The sequence below is a fragment of the Leptonychotes weddellii genome, chromosome 5 (genome assembly GCF_054177405.1).
Source record: "Leptonychotes weddellii isolate Sample4059 chromosome 5, ASM5417740v2, whole genome shotgun sequence".
NCBI classification, from domain to species: domain Eukaryota; kingdom Metazoa; phylum Chordata; class Mammalia; order Carnivora; family Phocidae; genus Leptonychotes; species Leptonychotes weddellii.
The window spans coordinates 116685159-116700072 of NC_138373.1; the positions used below are offsets into that span (position 1 = coordinate 116685159).

The window sequence follows — 14914 nt, forward strand, 5'->3', positions numbered from 1 at the left end:
TAATGAAAATCCTCCTATGGAAAAAAAAATTATCCTAGGACTCACATTATTTCTTCAAGTATTACAATTATGATGTCCAGCACACAAAGATAGTCAGGTAATAAGACAACATGAGTGAGGGGGCGGGTTGAACGAGACGAAGACGGAACCGAAGCCGGGCACAGGCTGTGGACGCGGTCCTGCCAAGAGCTGAAGATGGCAGTGAACGTATATTCAACATCAGTCACCAGTGATAACCTAAGTCGACATGACATGCTGGCCTGGATCAATGAGTCTCTGCAGCTGAATCTGACAAAGATCGAACAGTTGTGCTCAGGGGCTGCCTACTGTCAGTTTATGGACATGCTGTTCCCTGGCTCCATTGCCTTGAAGAAAGTGAAATTCCAGGCTAAGCTAAAACATGAGTACATCCAGAACTTCAAAATACTACAAGCAGGCTTTAAGAGAATGGGTGTTGACAAAATAATTCCTGTGGACAAATTAGTAAAAGGAAAGATTCAGGACAATTTTAAATTTGTTCAGTGGTTTAAGAAGTTTTTTGATGCAAACTATGATGGAAAAGACTGTGACCCCGTAGCTGCCAGACAAGGTCAAGAAACTGCAGTGGCTCCCTCCCTTGTTGCTCCAGCTCTGAACAAACCGAAGAAACCTCTCAGCTCTAGCAGTGCAGCTCCACAGAGGCCCATTGCAACACACAGAACTACTGCAACCCCTAAGGCTGGCCCGGGTGTGGTGCGAAAGAATCCTGGTGTGGGCAACAGGGATGACGAAGCAGCTGAATTGATGCAGCAGGTCAACGCATTGAAACTTACCGTCGAAGACTTGGAGAAAGAAAGAGATTTCTACTTTGGAAAGCTAAGGAACATTAAATTGATTTGCCAGGAGAATGAGGGGGAAAACGACCCAGTATTGCAGAGGATCGTGGACATTCTGTATGCCACAGATGAAGGCTTTGTGATACCTGATGAAGGGGGCCCACAGGAGGAACAAGAAGAGTATTAACGGCCTGGACCAGCAGAGCAACATCCGAATTCTTCACTCCAAATCATGTGCTTAACTGTAAAATAACCCCTTTTATTATTCTTAGAGGACTCACTGGTTTCTTTTCATGAGCAAACAATACCTCTTCTTAAAGTGCACTTTGCAGAAATTTCACCCCTTTTCCAATGAGTTTGAGTTAGGAGCTTTTACCCTGTAGCAGAGCAGTATTAACATCTAGTTGGGTCACCTAGGGAACAAAGAGGCTGACCATGGGGCTCACCGTGTGGACGCTGGTAACACTGATTGCTGGAGAAGGTGTTTTTATGTGATACACTGAGGTGGAAACCTCAGTAGGGAAATGTAAAGACTGATTTGAATTTTAAGCTAATGTGAAATCTTGGCAGAGAATGTTTTAATAAATAAATGCCTTAAGAGTAAAAAAAAAAAAAAGACAACATGAGTGAGAAACAGCATAAGGAACACAAGGAATAGGTGTGCCTCTATGGCTCAGTCGGTTAATCGTCCAACTGTTGATTTCAGCTCAGGTCCTGATCTCTGGGTTGTGAGATAGAGCCGTGCTGGGCTGGGCGTAGAGTCTGCTTAAGATTCTCTCTCCCTCCCCTCTGCCCGCCCCGCCTCTCTCTTTCAAAAAACAAAACAAAACAAAACAAAACCACAACAAATAACTAAAACAAAGAACCAACAATACACTCAATGGGACTCCAGATACTGGAATTAGCAGAGACCCAGATTGTATACCAATGATGACTACTACACTCAAAGAGATGAAAGCCACGACTTACTGTTTGGGCAAAGAATAGAATGCTATAAAAATGAACATAACAGATTTTAAAAAGAATCAAATAGAAATTTTAAGTCTTAAAATTACCAAAAACAAACCACTCCAAAACCAAAATTAATAGCTAAATAGATAAGTTTGACATCATGGGAGAATTAGTAATCTATTTTTTTTTTTTAACATAAGCTCTATACCCCATGTGGGGCTTAAACTCCTAACCCCAAGATCAAGAGTTGCATGCTCTACCGACTGAGCCAGCCAGGCATCCCCATTATTTTTTATTTATTTATTTTTATTTCTATTTGAGAATTAGTCATCTAGAAAATATATCAGAAAAAAGGCTACTCAAAATGAAGCAGGAAGAGATAAAAAAGGAGAAGGTAAGAGAAATAGTAGATAGTAATGATTTAACATACATTTATTGGAGTTATAGAGGGAGAGAAGAAAGAGTGGGGCAGAAGCAATATTTGAAGAGGTAAAGGCTGAGAATTTTCCAGAACTCGTGAAAGGTATCAATGTATTCAAGAAGCTCAGTGAATCCCAAGCATCATAAATAAAAAGAAATACACTTCCAAACATACATAGTAAAAGAGCAGAAAACCAAAGTATAAGAGAAAAAAAAATCTTAAAAGCGGCCGGGGTGGGGGGGAACCCCAATGACCTTCAAAGAAACAGTCACACTGACAGCTGCTTTTTCGTAGGTAATGGTAGAAGTCAGAACCCTGGAATGATTTTTAAGTGTACTAAAAGAACATACACTGCTCCTATCATCAAATCTCCCTTCTCCTGCCTCCTCTTTCACTTATAAGAACACTTGTGATTACTTTGGACCTACCAAGAAATCAAGGATAAGTCAAGCTCCTTTTCCAAGGTTAATAAAGTCACAGGTTCCGGGAATTGGGATATGGACATCTATGATGGGCCTATGGTGCCTACCCAAATCATGAATGGCTCTTGTCTTCTATAAAGCCCCATGGAAAAAAGAAAATCAGTATTTCCAAGAAGTAGAAGAGGATAGGGCATTTTGCATATTACCTCATTTAAACTACCATCAACCTTCAACCTTGGTGAGGTAAATATTACTACCTCAAGTCTGAAGATTCTGAAATTGAACGTGAGAGAGAGGTTAGGTAACTCGACTGAGGTCATCTTACTGGTAAACTGACTAGTAATTGTTATCCACATCACCACATTGGTCTCTAAGACTCCAACTTAAGCTTCTTCCAACATACCAAGTACAGGTGGATATTCTTTGGCTTATCACTGTGCAAAAGATTTCTGTATCTTAGCAAACACACTCTAATTTGGTGGGTTTTTAAATGGGTGAAAAAGAAATAAAGAATGGAGTAAGGTTTCTAACTGGAGAGACATCTTTGAATAAAATCCTGGTGGCAAAAGCGGTCTGTATTGATCACGTGATCCCGGTTAAATCACTTACTTCTATCTGGCCTCCGTTCCCTCATTTGAAAAACAGATGTTTGGACCTAATGACACCTTTTCCAGTTCCCTTCTCATTCAGACATTCTATGGTTCTGAGAAGCCCTTTGCCCCAAGATGCCTCTACCTTGTTGGGTGGGCTCTAGGATGACTGCATTCAAGTTAGAGGCGTTTGAACTATTCAGAGAAAAACCAACTGCGATCCAAGCGGGGGGAAAAAACAAAGGGCAACGAACGGGGAAAGAGGAGATGAAAGGAGACGGTGACAGGGGATAGAGATGCAAACATAAATAGCATGCAAATAACCTAAGTAGCTTGCAAATTACTCAAGACAACAATCAACGGGAATCCAGCGTTTACTAGGCAAATGAAACTGCGGGTCTCTGAGGATGCAGGGATAAGAACGTTGTTTTCGCCCTCAAGGCGCTCACAGAATGCTGGGTTACACTTGTATTTAATCATGGATATAAAACTTCCATCTCTCTAGAAGCCTTGGCTTTGAGAATTGTAAGCAAAACTGAGAATGAAAATATTACAAAACGTTTGAGTGTGCCAGAGACAACGTGAAAACACAGTCTCTGGAAACAGCTGGGACGTCCCCCCAAGCCCCAAGCCTAACCTAGACACACAAAAGAAACCGCCTCTGCCAGCAGAGACGCAAGCTTTTTCTCCGCGCCCGCCGAGCGGCCGGGCTGCAGACGCGCTCGCCGCCCCCAGCCGCCCCCGGCCGCCCCCGCCTCGTCCCTCGGGCCTCGGAAGTGACGCAGCGCGCCCCGCCCCCGCCGCTAGATCCGCTGCTGCTGCCGCGGCGGGCAGACCTGCAGGAGGCGGCGGCGGCCTCGGCCGAGAGAAGATGGCGGACGGTGTGGACCACATAGACATTTACGCGGATGTGGGCGAAGAGTTCAACCAGGTACGTGAGGGCCCGGGCCCACGCCACCGAAGCGGGCGGCGCTGCGGTCCGGACGCTGACCCAGGGCCTGCCGCGGGCTGCGAGCCGGCGCGGCTGCAGACCGTACGCCCTTGCCGCCTGTGGGCCGCGCCGTCCAACCCCGGCGCGGCGCCCCCCTCGCCCCTCGTTCTACCGCGTCGTTTCGCGGGCCGCGGATGCTACTGCCCGTCGCAGGGCCTGGAGCGCGGACGCGGGCCGCCGTGCAGACGCCGCCGGCCCCTCCCTCGCCGCCGCCACCTCCCCATTGTTGGCGGCGGCCGGCGGGCGCTTCCCGCCGCGCTAGGCCCGGGCGGTGGGGCCGCGTGTGCGCGGAGGGGAGAACGGGCTGCCGCCGCCGCGCCCCCTCCCCCGCCGCCGGGTCGAGGAGGAAGCCCGGCGGGCCGCGCGCCGGGCGCCGCCTGTTCCCCGACCCTGCAACTCGGGCTCCGATTCCTCTCGTCGCTCCATTTTGTCTCCCCGGCCGCGCACGGTCGCCTCATGGAAGGCCGCATTCATGGCCCTTTGTATCCCGCGCGCCCAGTTTCCTGGGCTCCTGCTCGCGTTTGCGACAGGTTTCGGCGTGGCGCCTTCTTCCTCCTCTCACGCTTTGTGAAGGCGGCTTCGGTGTGGGCACGTTTGCAACAAGTCCTTTGACTTTTGCACCATCGATCGTGTTTCAAAGTCGGTGCGCGGGCCGTGCCTCGGTGGTTGAGGTCTTGCAGTGCATCTGAGGCCCAGTTGTTGTTGGCTTTTGTGATGAAAATACCTGTGAAGATAGATGGCCTGAGCCAAAAGGAAGACTTGGAAGCGTGTTGGTTGGATGGGGGGAGGGGGGAAGATGGTAGCTCACCGAGAGGTAAGAGGAGTGATTAAAATAAAGAACGTTCACCCGAATTCTTTTAGTATAGTTTAAAAGGTTGTAAATAAGACCCGATTTTCAAAAGCAAATGTAAAATGCCCTCCGAGGGATCTGTTAATTTTCGTTTTGAAAGGTTGGAGAAAGTGAGAATGGAAGGTTTTTCCGGTATCTCTCAAGCCACAGTTGCCTAGAAGAACTAGCCGCGGAGCTGTGATGTCTGATGTTGGGCATCCTTGCAGAAGATCTCGTTTGTTACTAGAGTAGTGACGTGTGAGCTCTAAGCCTGCTGTTCACATCTTTACTGCCTTTATGTAGTAACACATTTTTAAAAATTAAATTGTGCCTAATTGTAGTGCACCTAAAAGCTTGATTTTTTATATTCCAGGTCCGTAAGAGAAGCTTGATACAATTTTAGTGGTTAATGTTTTTTCTTTTTTCTTTTTTCCCCCCACTACATTCAGGACTTTATTTCTGACTAGGGGCTCAAGATTTTTTTAAAATGAGGGAAAGCTAGAAATCCTTAACTGTTCTTGTTTTCAGGAATGACTTTGTGCCTCTGGTTTAAGTATTAGAAAAGAAAAACATTTTTCAATTAGCTTTAAATGGTTGCTACTCCGTTAAAGACTGGGTATTGTAATCAAACGTTAAGTTTTAAAATCTTAATTCTTTTTGTTGTGTTTATATTTTAGAACTGTGATGACTGAGTTGTGTCAGTGGCAAATTAGAAAATTATCTCGGGCACTACAATCAGATGTTAATGCTTTTAAGATCAGTAGACAAAAGACCTCTAGGAAATTTCTTTTTATTTATCAAATGGATATAACATTCCATCCAAAAGAGGGCCATACCTGAAAGTAAAGGAGCAGTTAAATGTTCAAGACTGTCTTCATTAGCTTTTCTTACATTTGCTTTGCCTTTTCCCCTATGATAAAAGAAGAATTTGGGTACAGTTTTAGAATTTGAGCTTTCTTCAGGACCTCTTCATGAAAGATTTTTTTTAGGCTTTCCCATACTTAATTTGGGATGGCCATTTGTCTAATACATATAGCTGGAAGGAGTGATACTTGCTTATCCTGTGCAGTAACTAGTGCTGACTGAGCAGGAGGTGGGAAGAGATTAAAATTTTGTGGCCCTGATGAGGAACTATTTTATAGGGTTCTCTTAAAAATGTAGCTTTTTGTTGACTTGAACTTACAGCATTTTATCTCTCACATGGTTGTATATTTTACCAGTAAAATCTTTATAGTTTTGAATAGATTAATGGGATTAAACAGAGGCTTTGTTTTTGTTATTATTTTACATATCGTTGGCCTTTGTAATCTGCTTGCTGTGGTAATTCCTTTGCAAAATATGGCCACAAAAGGATAGTTGGTTGTTTTCAAGGTCGATCCTCTTTTTTTAAAAATGTTACTGTCATTGAAATACTTTTCTGAAAATTGATCAGAATTAGAAGCAACTACAGAATTATAACTGATGTAATTTTCACTTTATTGTGAGCTGGTGACCTTATTTCTCCTGGTTGCTATAGTAAACTATGACTTACTGTAGTTGAGTAAAGCGTTTTGCTAAGTATAACCAGTCGACTTATTTTGGCTTCTAAACTGCTGTAAACCTTAAAAAAAAAAAAAACAAACAAAAAAACCCCAACAACAACTCCTTGTTCTTTACTGTGAGCTGCAGATTTAATTGCATTTGTGTACTTTGAAATTCTCTGTAGTCTGTATTTTCCATTTTCTTCTATTTTAAATGGTACTTTATGAAGGTTTTTTTTTTCAGGTGTGTATTTTGGTTAAGCACAGACAGTATAAACCTATTTCAAAAAGTATGAGACAGTCAGTTGTCTTAGAAGAAACTTTAATTTGGGGATGGGGTGAGAATAAGTTTAGTGAAAATACAGAGTTCCTTTCTTCACGAGATGAATTTAAGAATGGAGAATAAAGTTGGAGAAAGAAGGCACAAGGGACTTGGCTATTCTTCATGGGTGCTCTTTAGTTCTTAAATTAAAGGTCTTTGGATGTAACCAAATTGAGAACAGTTAGTTGCTCCAGTGGAATAATTTGAACTACTTCCAACGTCTACCTTACTTGAATTTTGAGTTGAGAAGAAAACGATTCTGTTTCAGCCTCTATAGTATGTGTCAGTCCAGTTTGAACTGGGATTTGTACTTTAATGTGGTAGTTAATAACCTAATATTTAATAATTCTAGACTTTTTAATTTTGACCAAGACTAAATAAAAAATTTTCAAACTCAGTTGTTCAAAATACATTTCTTGAATATCTGTTATATGACAACAAGGAGGGATACAAAATTCAGATAGTCTCTACTCTTAAAATGCACTGTAGTGGGGGTGAGAGACATCTACATAATTATAACACTCTGACAGGTCATGTATTATAAAACTCCTTTATGTGTATCTTTATCTGTAGAATTTTTATTGATGGGGAAAGTAAAAAATTCTAGGAACCTCAGGAAAGTTTACACTGTATACATTGAGGTGTGTATTTTGCTTGTTTGGAAATCAAAAGCTCTTAATAGCGAATTTAGTTATTGATCTGTCTAGTGATAGGTCACTGGTAACAGTGCTGATTTAGTAATTTGACCACTGAGTTTTAAAATGAAAATATATATAGGTTATGGCTGGGGAAAAAATTCGTTTAGAAATCTAAGGACCTAGACATCCTCATAAGTCAACTTGCCTTTATTTCATGAGTCATTATACTTTATATTTAATCATTACGTATCTACTCTAGCCAGTTGTCTAGCCGATTTTGGAAAGTAAGTTTCCTGGGCAAATGTCAGTGAAACCTTATTTCTGATAAATTTATGTTTAATAGAAAATCCTCTGAGATAAGGCTGTAAGGTTGAGAATGAGGTAGGTAGAGACTGATTCAGAAACTTTGGTAGAAATATTTAGGGGAACTAGAACTCTTCCCACTCAGTTTTATAATTTATGAGTGTAGTTTATTCAGCTGCCTGTGAATTGTCCACCATTTGTGGTTCATGTGGCATATTTTTAGTAAAGAAGTTGGCTTCTTTACCATTAGTTGATCTTTTTACAGGGATTATAAAACTAATTTTCAAATGTATTAGAACATAAGTAGATAAAAATCAGAAAATGATATATTTTCTATAAAGATAAATATGAATTCGATTATCTTCTGGATATTCCATGCTAGTATTTTTCTTCCTTGGTATAGAATACATTTTGTAAATGCAAAATGTAAACCTCCCCCCTTTATATTTCTCCAAATGGAAATGGATTTTAAGTTCCTTTCTCTTTTTTTTCTTTTTCTTTCTTCTCCTTCTCCTTTTTTAAATAGAGGGGCTTTGAAACAGGTGGCCTTTGCTGTACCATTACTGGTACTCTCGTATAATGCAGGGATGCTATTACAATTTAGGATCACCAAAAGCCATGTTGGGCTTGCCAGGGAGAATGAAGAGTGTAGTACAGTTATTCCGTGGTCAGCCCAGTGATGGTATACAGAATGTATATATAGGACATCTGTTACACTAAAATTTTGTGGGAGGTGATTAAGGAAAATATGTCTAAAAATAAGTCCTTGGTGGGAAGAAGAAACATTGCCTTTAAAAGGGAGCTAATAGGATTTTGGTTATTTTACTATCCGTGTTAATTTTAAACTGTTTTCTCTAATGTGGCAACAGCTACTTGTATATCATGTAGAACGTAATCTTGAAGTGTAAAATCTTAAAAGGATGCCTTGCCGTTAGAATGGTTAGTGATTTAGAATGTAGGGAACGAAAAATATTACTGGATTTTTTTTAACAAATCCTGAGTACTGTTATTTTATTGGAAGTTACATGTAATGTGCAGCTCTATCAGTAGATTAGTTACTATGAGAAGTAGATAGTTAGACTGGGCAGCATTTGACACCTAAAATATTTAGAGGGGCATTGTTGATTTTTGTTTGTTTTTGAATGCCATTAAAATTTCCTAAAGATAATAATTGAAAAGATTCTTTCCATAGTAGAACTTGACACTGTTGACCATTTCTCTTTGACAAAGTAGAAGCTATTTTTTGTTCAGTAGATGTTCAGAGCTCACCTTCTTTGTATATGACCTATGGTACACATTTTGCATAATTTCAGAATATGTGTGTTTCCCTCCTTTTTAAAATGGGAACAGAAAGTAGATGTGTTCTGTATCTTTTTTTTTTTTTTTTAATGTGGAGGATAGATATGATATGCTGAAGCTGAAAAGGAAGAGTACTGATACTTCAAGATATGTGCCTTGAGTTTCATTTTTAGTAATGGCAGCAATTGTATTCAGATTCATTAATATTTTTTCACCACGTCCAAATGCATACCGTTGGGGCTAGAAGTACAGGCTGTGGCCTTGGAACAGAGTGAAGCTAACTAGTCCACATGGAAATCAAACCCCAGGACCCTGGTCTCAATTAGCATCATACTTCAACCAATTGGAAGCAGTCCAACTACCAGACAAAATGGCTGATCCTAAATATTGGTAGAATCATATCAATGTGGAAAATTGGTTGGTGTCAACATAGGAATTCGTGGACGGACAAAAATAGTAAGTGATTGTGATTCACCAGGTTAGTGTAGCTGCGATTATGCTTGTAAATTATTGTCTGCTTAAGTAAACATTTTCCTAGATTTACAACTAATGAAAAATCAAATAATGTGTTAACCTGTTTCATGAAAGTGTAAAATTTAAATAATCCTTGCATTCTTTTTTACTCTCCCTCAGACCATATATTGTGATTATAATCTCTGCTGAGGAGGATGGAAACACAACTCCCTTTGAATAATAATAATAATACCACTTGATGTACAGAACTGGATTGCAAGAGTTTAAAATGCCCACTACCGCTTGTGGGAATCTTTTTAGTATCTTAAGTGTATGGAACCACTGCTGCAACCACGCTACCTGAAGCTTCAGCTACACTGAAACTTCATAACAAAACTCATCCTCCTTTTTTCTAATTTTTACTGTCACTGCAATTTGAGCATGTTACTTTGTTTAACAAAAACTTAGTTCTAAAAGATTATTTTGATATTGCTGTACAAACAAAATAAAATCAAGACATAATGTAGTGAGTTGTGGTCTAGTTTCTGCCCATTGCTAAAGATGGCTTTGTTCCGTGACTTAACCTAGAGTTCCTTATAGATAAGTCGTACAGACATTCTACCTCAAAACTAAATGTTATGTAAAGATGCTGTTATATAATTAGTAAATTGGTTGACTCAGTTATGCAGAAGATTACCTGAAGATGACTTTGTAAATTTCAGATTCCTTTGGCTATTTGTATAATTAGTATTTCCTCTTTTAGGTTTTTTTCTTTTTTAAAAAAATCTTAACTCTGCCGCTCTTCTGGATAACAAAGCAATAGCTATGTTCTCTTGGGGCCTATAATAACAAAATTTTGTTGATCTGTTTATAGTCCTATTACAAATGCTTTCTCTGGGTCATTTCTCTGTCCTCGTAATAGTCCTTAAAACTATTAGAACCTTTAGCTCCTCCTTATGTGCCATTTATGTAACACTTCATCCTTAACAAATTATGAGAGGATATAACCCATTTCTGAGTTCTCAAGTTTGTTGTTTTTTAATTGTAGTTCTTTTATTATCTCAAATATTCTACCTTGTAAGAAAAATAAAATAGTTCACATTGATTTTTTTTTTTCTTTTCCTTTTTTGTTTTACTTTTTGGTTCACATTGATTTAGATACTTAGTGATGGAAATGCAGGAAGATAAAAGTAGTTTTTCTTCTGATTCTGGCTAGTCAAGCCTGTGGAAGGGCAATTTAAATGTTGTTGAGTGTTCTGCCAACGTCTGCGTTTCATTTTTCTTGTAGTTACTTATGCTAGAACCCTCCTTTTTCATTTCTCTCCTGTGTACATTTGTTTCTTTTTTGTTTTCCTTTTTCCCTTGCTTACCATTTAGGCATGTAAGTGGCATCCACTAGCATTGTTTTAACTCTGCTGGTGACAGTGGCAGAGCTTTACTAGATCCTTGTTCATACCACTTTTCTCTTGCTAATTGACTAGATACCTCTTGCTAAATTGACTAGAGATCTAAGAAGTCAGGTAAGCATTAACTCTTTGTTGACTGAGAATAATGAAACTTGCTGGATACTAATTTGGATAGTTTTATGAGTATTTTGTTTATTGTTTCTCTTTTCCTTGTTCATTTGTTATGACATTTGGAATAATTTATGTACCCACATTTCTTCATCCCTTCCCTGTGGCTTAGCTCACTGTGCTTTTTTTTTTTAAAAAAACTAATACCTTTCACAGAGTGGGAAACAAGATCCTGAATACCATAGAAAATAATAGTTGTATTTTTCTGCAGTTAAATATTAAAGATTTATAATGGCTCTGAGTTTTGTTTGTGATATTTTTGTGTCATTTTTTTAAAGTCCACCTATTTGCATTCATGTATTGTTACTTCTACTCTTAAGAGTATTGTACTTCCAAGGAAAGTTTTATATTATTACTTTATTTTGTTTCCATATCGTTCTTCTCTCCGAGGAACATTATTTCCTATATTATATATAAGTGGAAAAATAGGATTTATTGTATAGAAATTCACTTTATAGTTACCATTCAAGAATACATCTGTGGCGTGAAGTAAGAGAAGATTTTTACTGAGATCTTTGGGGCTTTATCTTCTACCAGATTTTTAAAACAAAATAGTTGAATGAATTTGTATTCAAGTCTCTTTAGTGGTTGTCTGACTGTTTTATAATTTAGGGCATTATTTCTGTGTCTCAGGAAGCTGAATATGGTGGGCATGATCAGATAGATTTGTATGATGATGTCATCTCTCCATCTGCAAATAATGGAGATGCCCCAGAAGACCGTGATTACATGGATACTCTCCCACCAACTGTTGGTGATGATGTGGGTAAAGGAGCAGCACCAAATGTTGTCTATACATATACTGGAAAGAGAATTGCATTGTATATTGGAAACCTAACATGGGTAAGTAAATTTAACATATGAATTAAATTATTGGTAGTTGGTTTTGAACTATTCAAGTAGTTAATTTCTTCCAGTTTTATAAAATAAAAATTTGAAGATTTGTTGTTCTGTATGCTTGTTTATGCAATGAGGAGAGAAATTCAAGTACGTTTAAACATTATAAATTCCAAATCTAGTTTTGAATTTTGTGGTCATTCAGCTTGTTTTGGTGGAGATTCCAGTTAAATATAATTCATTTATTTTGAGTTTAAATCAGGTATTCTTTTTACTTTACTACTTCTGCCATCCTAGTTTTACAAAGAAAAATACTCACATAAGGTCTGAAACCAGGATTCAGAACTGTAGGAACAAACAGTTTGACCTGGGGTTTTGAAAAGTTTTCATTATTAGGGCTCGCTCCTGGATGGCTCAGTCAGAAGTGTGTGTGACTCTTGATCTTGGGGTTGTGAGTTGGACCCCCATGTTAGGTGTGGAGATTACTTAAAAAAAGTAAAATCTTTTTTAAAAAAAGTTTTCATTATCTAATTTATATTACAAACTTGTTGAATTTCATTTCTGCTTTTAAATTTAAAATCTCATTTATGGAAACTGCTATATGCATGGAAAATGCTATATGCATTGTATTTTAATTTGGGTTTTTTATGAGACTATGAGATTATTAATTGGGAGTTTCATTAACTGGGTGTTCAGTGTATATTTATTATATTTATGATTTTTAGCATTAAATCTTAAATACTTATTGAAATAGTCCTGTAGAATCTTTACATCTTGGGACGCCTGGGTGGCTCAGTCGGTTAAGCGGCTGCCTTCGGCCCAGGTCATGATCCCAGGGTCCTGGGATCGAGTCCCACATCGGGCTCCTTGCTCAGCAGGGAACCTGCTTCTCCCTCTCTCTCCCTCTGCTTGTGCTCTGTCAAATAAATAAAATCTTTAAAAAAAAAAAAAAAAGAATCTTTACATCTCTACTTAGAAACATTTAGAACGTACATTTGAAAGTTTAAAAATTGTCTAGAAATCAAAATTTGTCATCCTTCTTTCCTTGGTAGCATTTTATTTTAAAATGTTCACATTTTTAAAAAAATTAACCTATCTCCAACCACTCAGTCTGAGCAGTTTTATAATACTGGAGCATTATCAGTGTAGTTGGGGGGAGTAATTGCTAAAGAAGACTTTGAATCGTAGCTTGTCCACTTACTACTTTTGTGATCTTGGACAAGCTTTTTAATTTCTCCATAGCACCATGTGAGAAATGGGAGTAATAATAGGACTTAACAGGATCATTTTAAGAGTTAAATATTTGATATAAAGTACATGATATGTACTCAGTACATGTCAGTGCTTTTTTTTAATCTTATACTCAAACATAAGGTGGAATTTATTTCCCGACATAATTTCCTTTAAGGAGAAAAGTGATAAGTGAGATTGGTTTTATTAAAAATTTAACATCATAGCAGTTTAAAATTGGGAGAGACCAGAAACTCTTTAAGAGTTAAAAAAAAAAAAAATGAATCTTATCTCCAAGGATAATATACCTTCTAATTTCTGAAACTCTTATCAAGGGATGAAGTTATGTCCTCAGGTGCTTTTATACCATTTAAAAATTAAAGACTAACTGGCAGTAACTCTGCTTAGATTTCCACTGAGCATTAACTGTCTCTTGTTTGTTCTGAGTTTACTCTTAAGTTGAAACAGTTAAAATCTTGCATATGTTTTGATGGTTAATGAGGGGGAAATGTCTTGCAGTGGACAACAGATGAAGACTTAACTGAAGCAGTTCATTCTTTGGGAGTAAATGATATTTTGGAGATAAAATTTTTTGAAAATCGGGCAAATGGCCAGTCAAAGGGGTAAGAATTTTAATTTCGTTTTCCCCCTAATATGTTAGTAGCTAGTGATTGTCATTTTGGGAGTAACTATTCTTAATGCTAACTATATGCAGGCTTTATTATTCACATTGGCAGAAGGTTCTTGGGCAGAGATTCCCTTCATTTCACTTATTTTGTCTACCCTGTGATCTTACTTACTAAAACTAGTGAAGCTGGAAGTGTGGGCAGATTAGGTCTATTTAATTTTCCGGAGTTTTCTCCATTTGTGGTTGAAATGATTATTGAAAAGACAGTTTGAAGAAGCATTATTATCCTGTGATTAAGTGATGGGGAAAGATGGGCAGCTGGAGAATAATGTAACATGAATGTTTTAACTATTAAATTATATACACGAGATAGGATTATTAGAGCAACATTATAAAATACAGGTACCCAGAAATAGGAAAATAAAAAGCCACAAGCTCGCCATCCATACATGATCACTCTTAAGTGTGAATATACTTGCAGGTTTTCCCCTAGTGCTCATATAATATATTTAGTGCAAAAAACCTAAAAGAACAGGATTATAATTCACGTGTTTCATAACATGAGTAAAACATTTATCCATAAATTCACATCTTCTCTAATGTCTTAATTCTTTCCATCATACCTTATATGCTACAGTAATTTATTTTACTATTCTTATTTTTGGTTTTTTGAGTTTCAGTCCCTATTATAAATAATGTTACAGCAGGCTTCATTTTATATAAACCTTCAGGTGCAGATTTTGGATTTTTTTAAGATAAATTGCTAGATGCAGAATGATAAGGAATATGCCTTAGTATGCTTGTTTCGTGTTCAGTGTATTAACTTACATTAAGAATATTTTCTAAATGTATGTGGAATCCGACCACTTCTTATGAACTTCGCTTCTGTTACCTGGTCCCAAGCTACTATTATCTCTTACTTGAACTTTTGTAATAGCCTTCTACCTGGTGTTCTTGCTTTCACCCTAAATCCCCTACAGCTTATGTTACTGCACAGTGTAAACGTCGGAAAAAAGTGACATCAATATTTGTCTGCTCAGATCTTCTTCTAATGGTCCCCTATCACTTAAGAGTAAAAGCCAGAATCTTAC

At 38.2% G+C, this 14914-nt stretch overlaps 2 protein-coding genes and 1 long non-coding RNA gene across 7 annotated transcripts in view; all 3 read left to right on the forward strand.

Moving 5' to 3' along the window:
• The first annotated feature begins 144 nt into the window (after nucleotides 1-144).
• Nucleotides 145-1310, forward strand: LOC102729466 (microtubule-associated protein RP/EB family member 1). Its single transcript, XM_081822035.1, has one exon. The coding sequence runs from the start codon at nucleotides 196-198 to the stop codon at nucleotides 1000-1002; it is 807 nt and encodes a 268-aa protein (XP_081678161.1). The 5' UTR covers nucleotides 145-195; the 3' UTR covers nucleotides 1003-1310.
• A 2673-nt stretch (nucleotides 1311-3983) lies between these two features.
• Nucleotides 3984-14914, forward strand: part of CPSF6 (cleavage and polyadenylation specific factor 6) — a 34399-nt gene continuing 23468 nt past the window's right edge. For all 5 annotated transcript variants that reach the window (XM_031039525.2, XM_031039527.2, XM_006743680.3 and 2 more), the window contains exons 1-3: nucleotides 3984-4130; nucleotides 11762-11971; nucleotides 13715-13818. In XM_031039525.2, the coding sequence (XP_030895385.1) occupies nucleotides 4071-4130; nucleotides 11762-11971; nucleotides 13715-13818 (374 nt within the window). In that variant the 5' untranslated portion in view covers nucleotides 3984-4070. The remainder of the gene's footprint in view (nucleotides 4131-11761; nucleotides 11972-13714; nucleotides 13819-14914) is intronic.
• Nucleotides 4138-11199, forward strand: LOC145721837 (uncharacterized). The gene is made up of 2 exons (XR_014145768.1): nucleotides 4138-9557; nucleotides 9735-11199. It is a non-coding gene; the product is annotated as an uncharacterized LOC145721837 (long non-coding RNA).

Bases quoted from the DNA above. Each gene is read 5' to 3' on its own strand.
- LOC102729466 (XM_081822035.1), top strand. From the start codon at position 196: ATGGCAGTGAACGTATATTCAACATCAGTCACCAGTGATAACCTAAGT.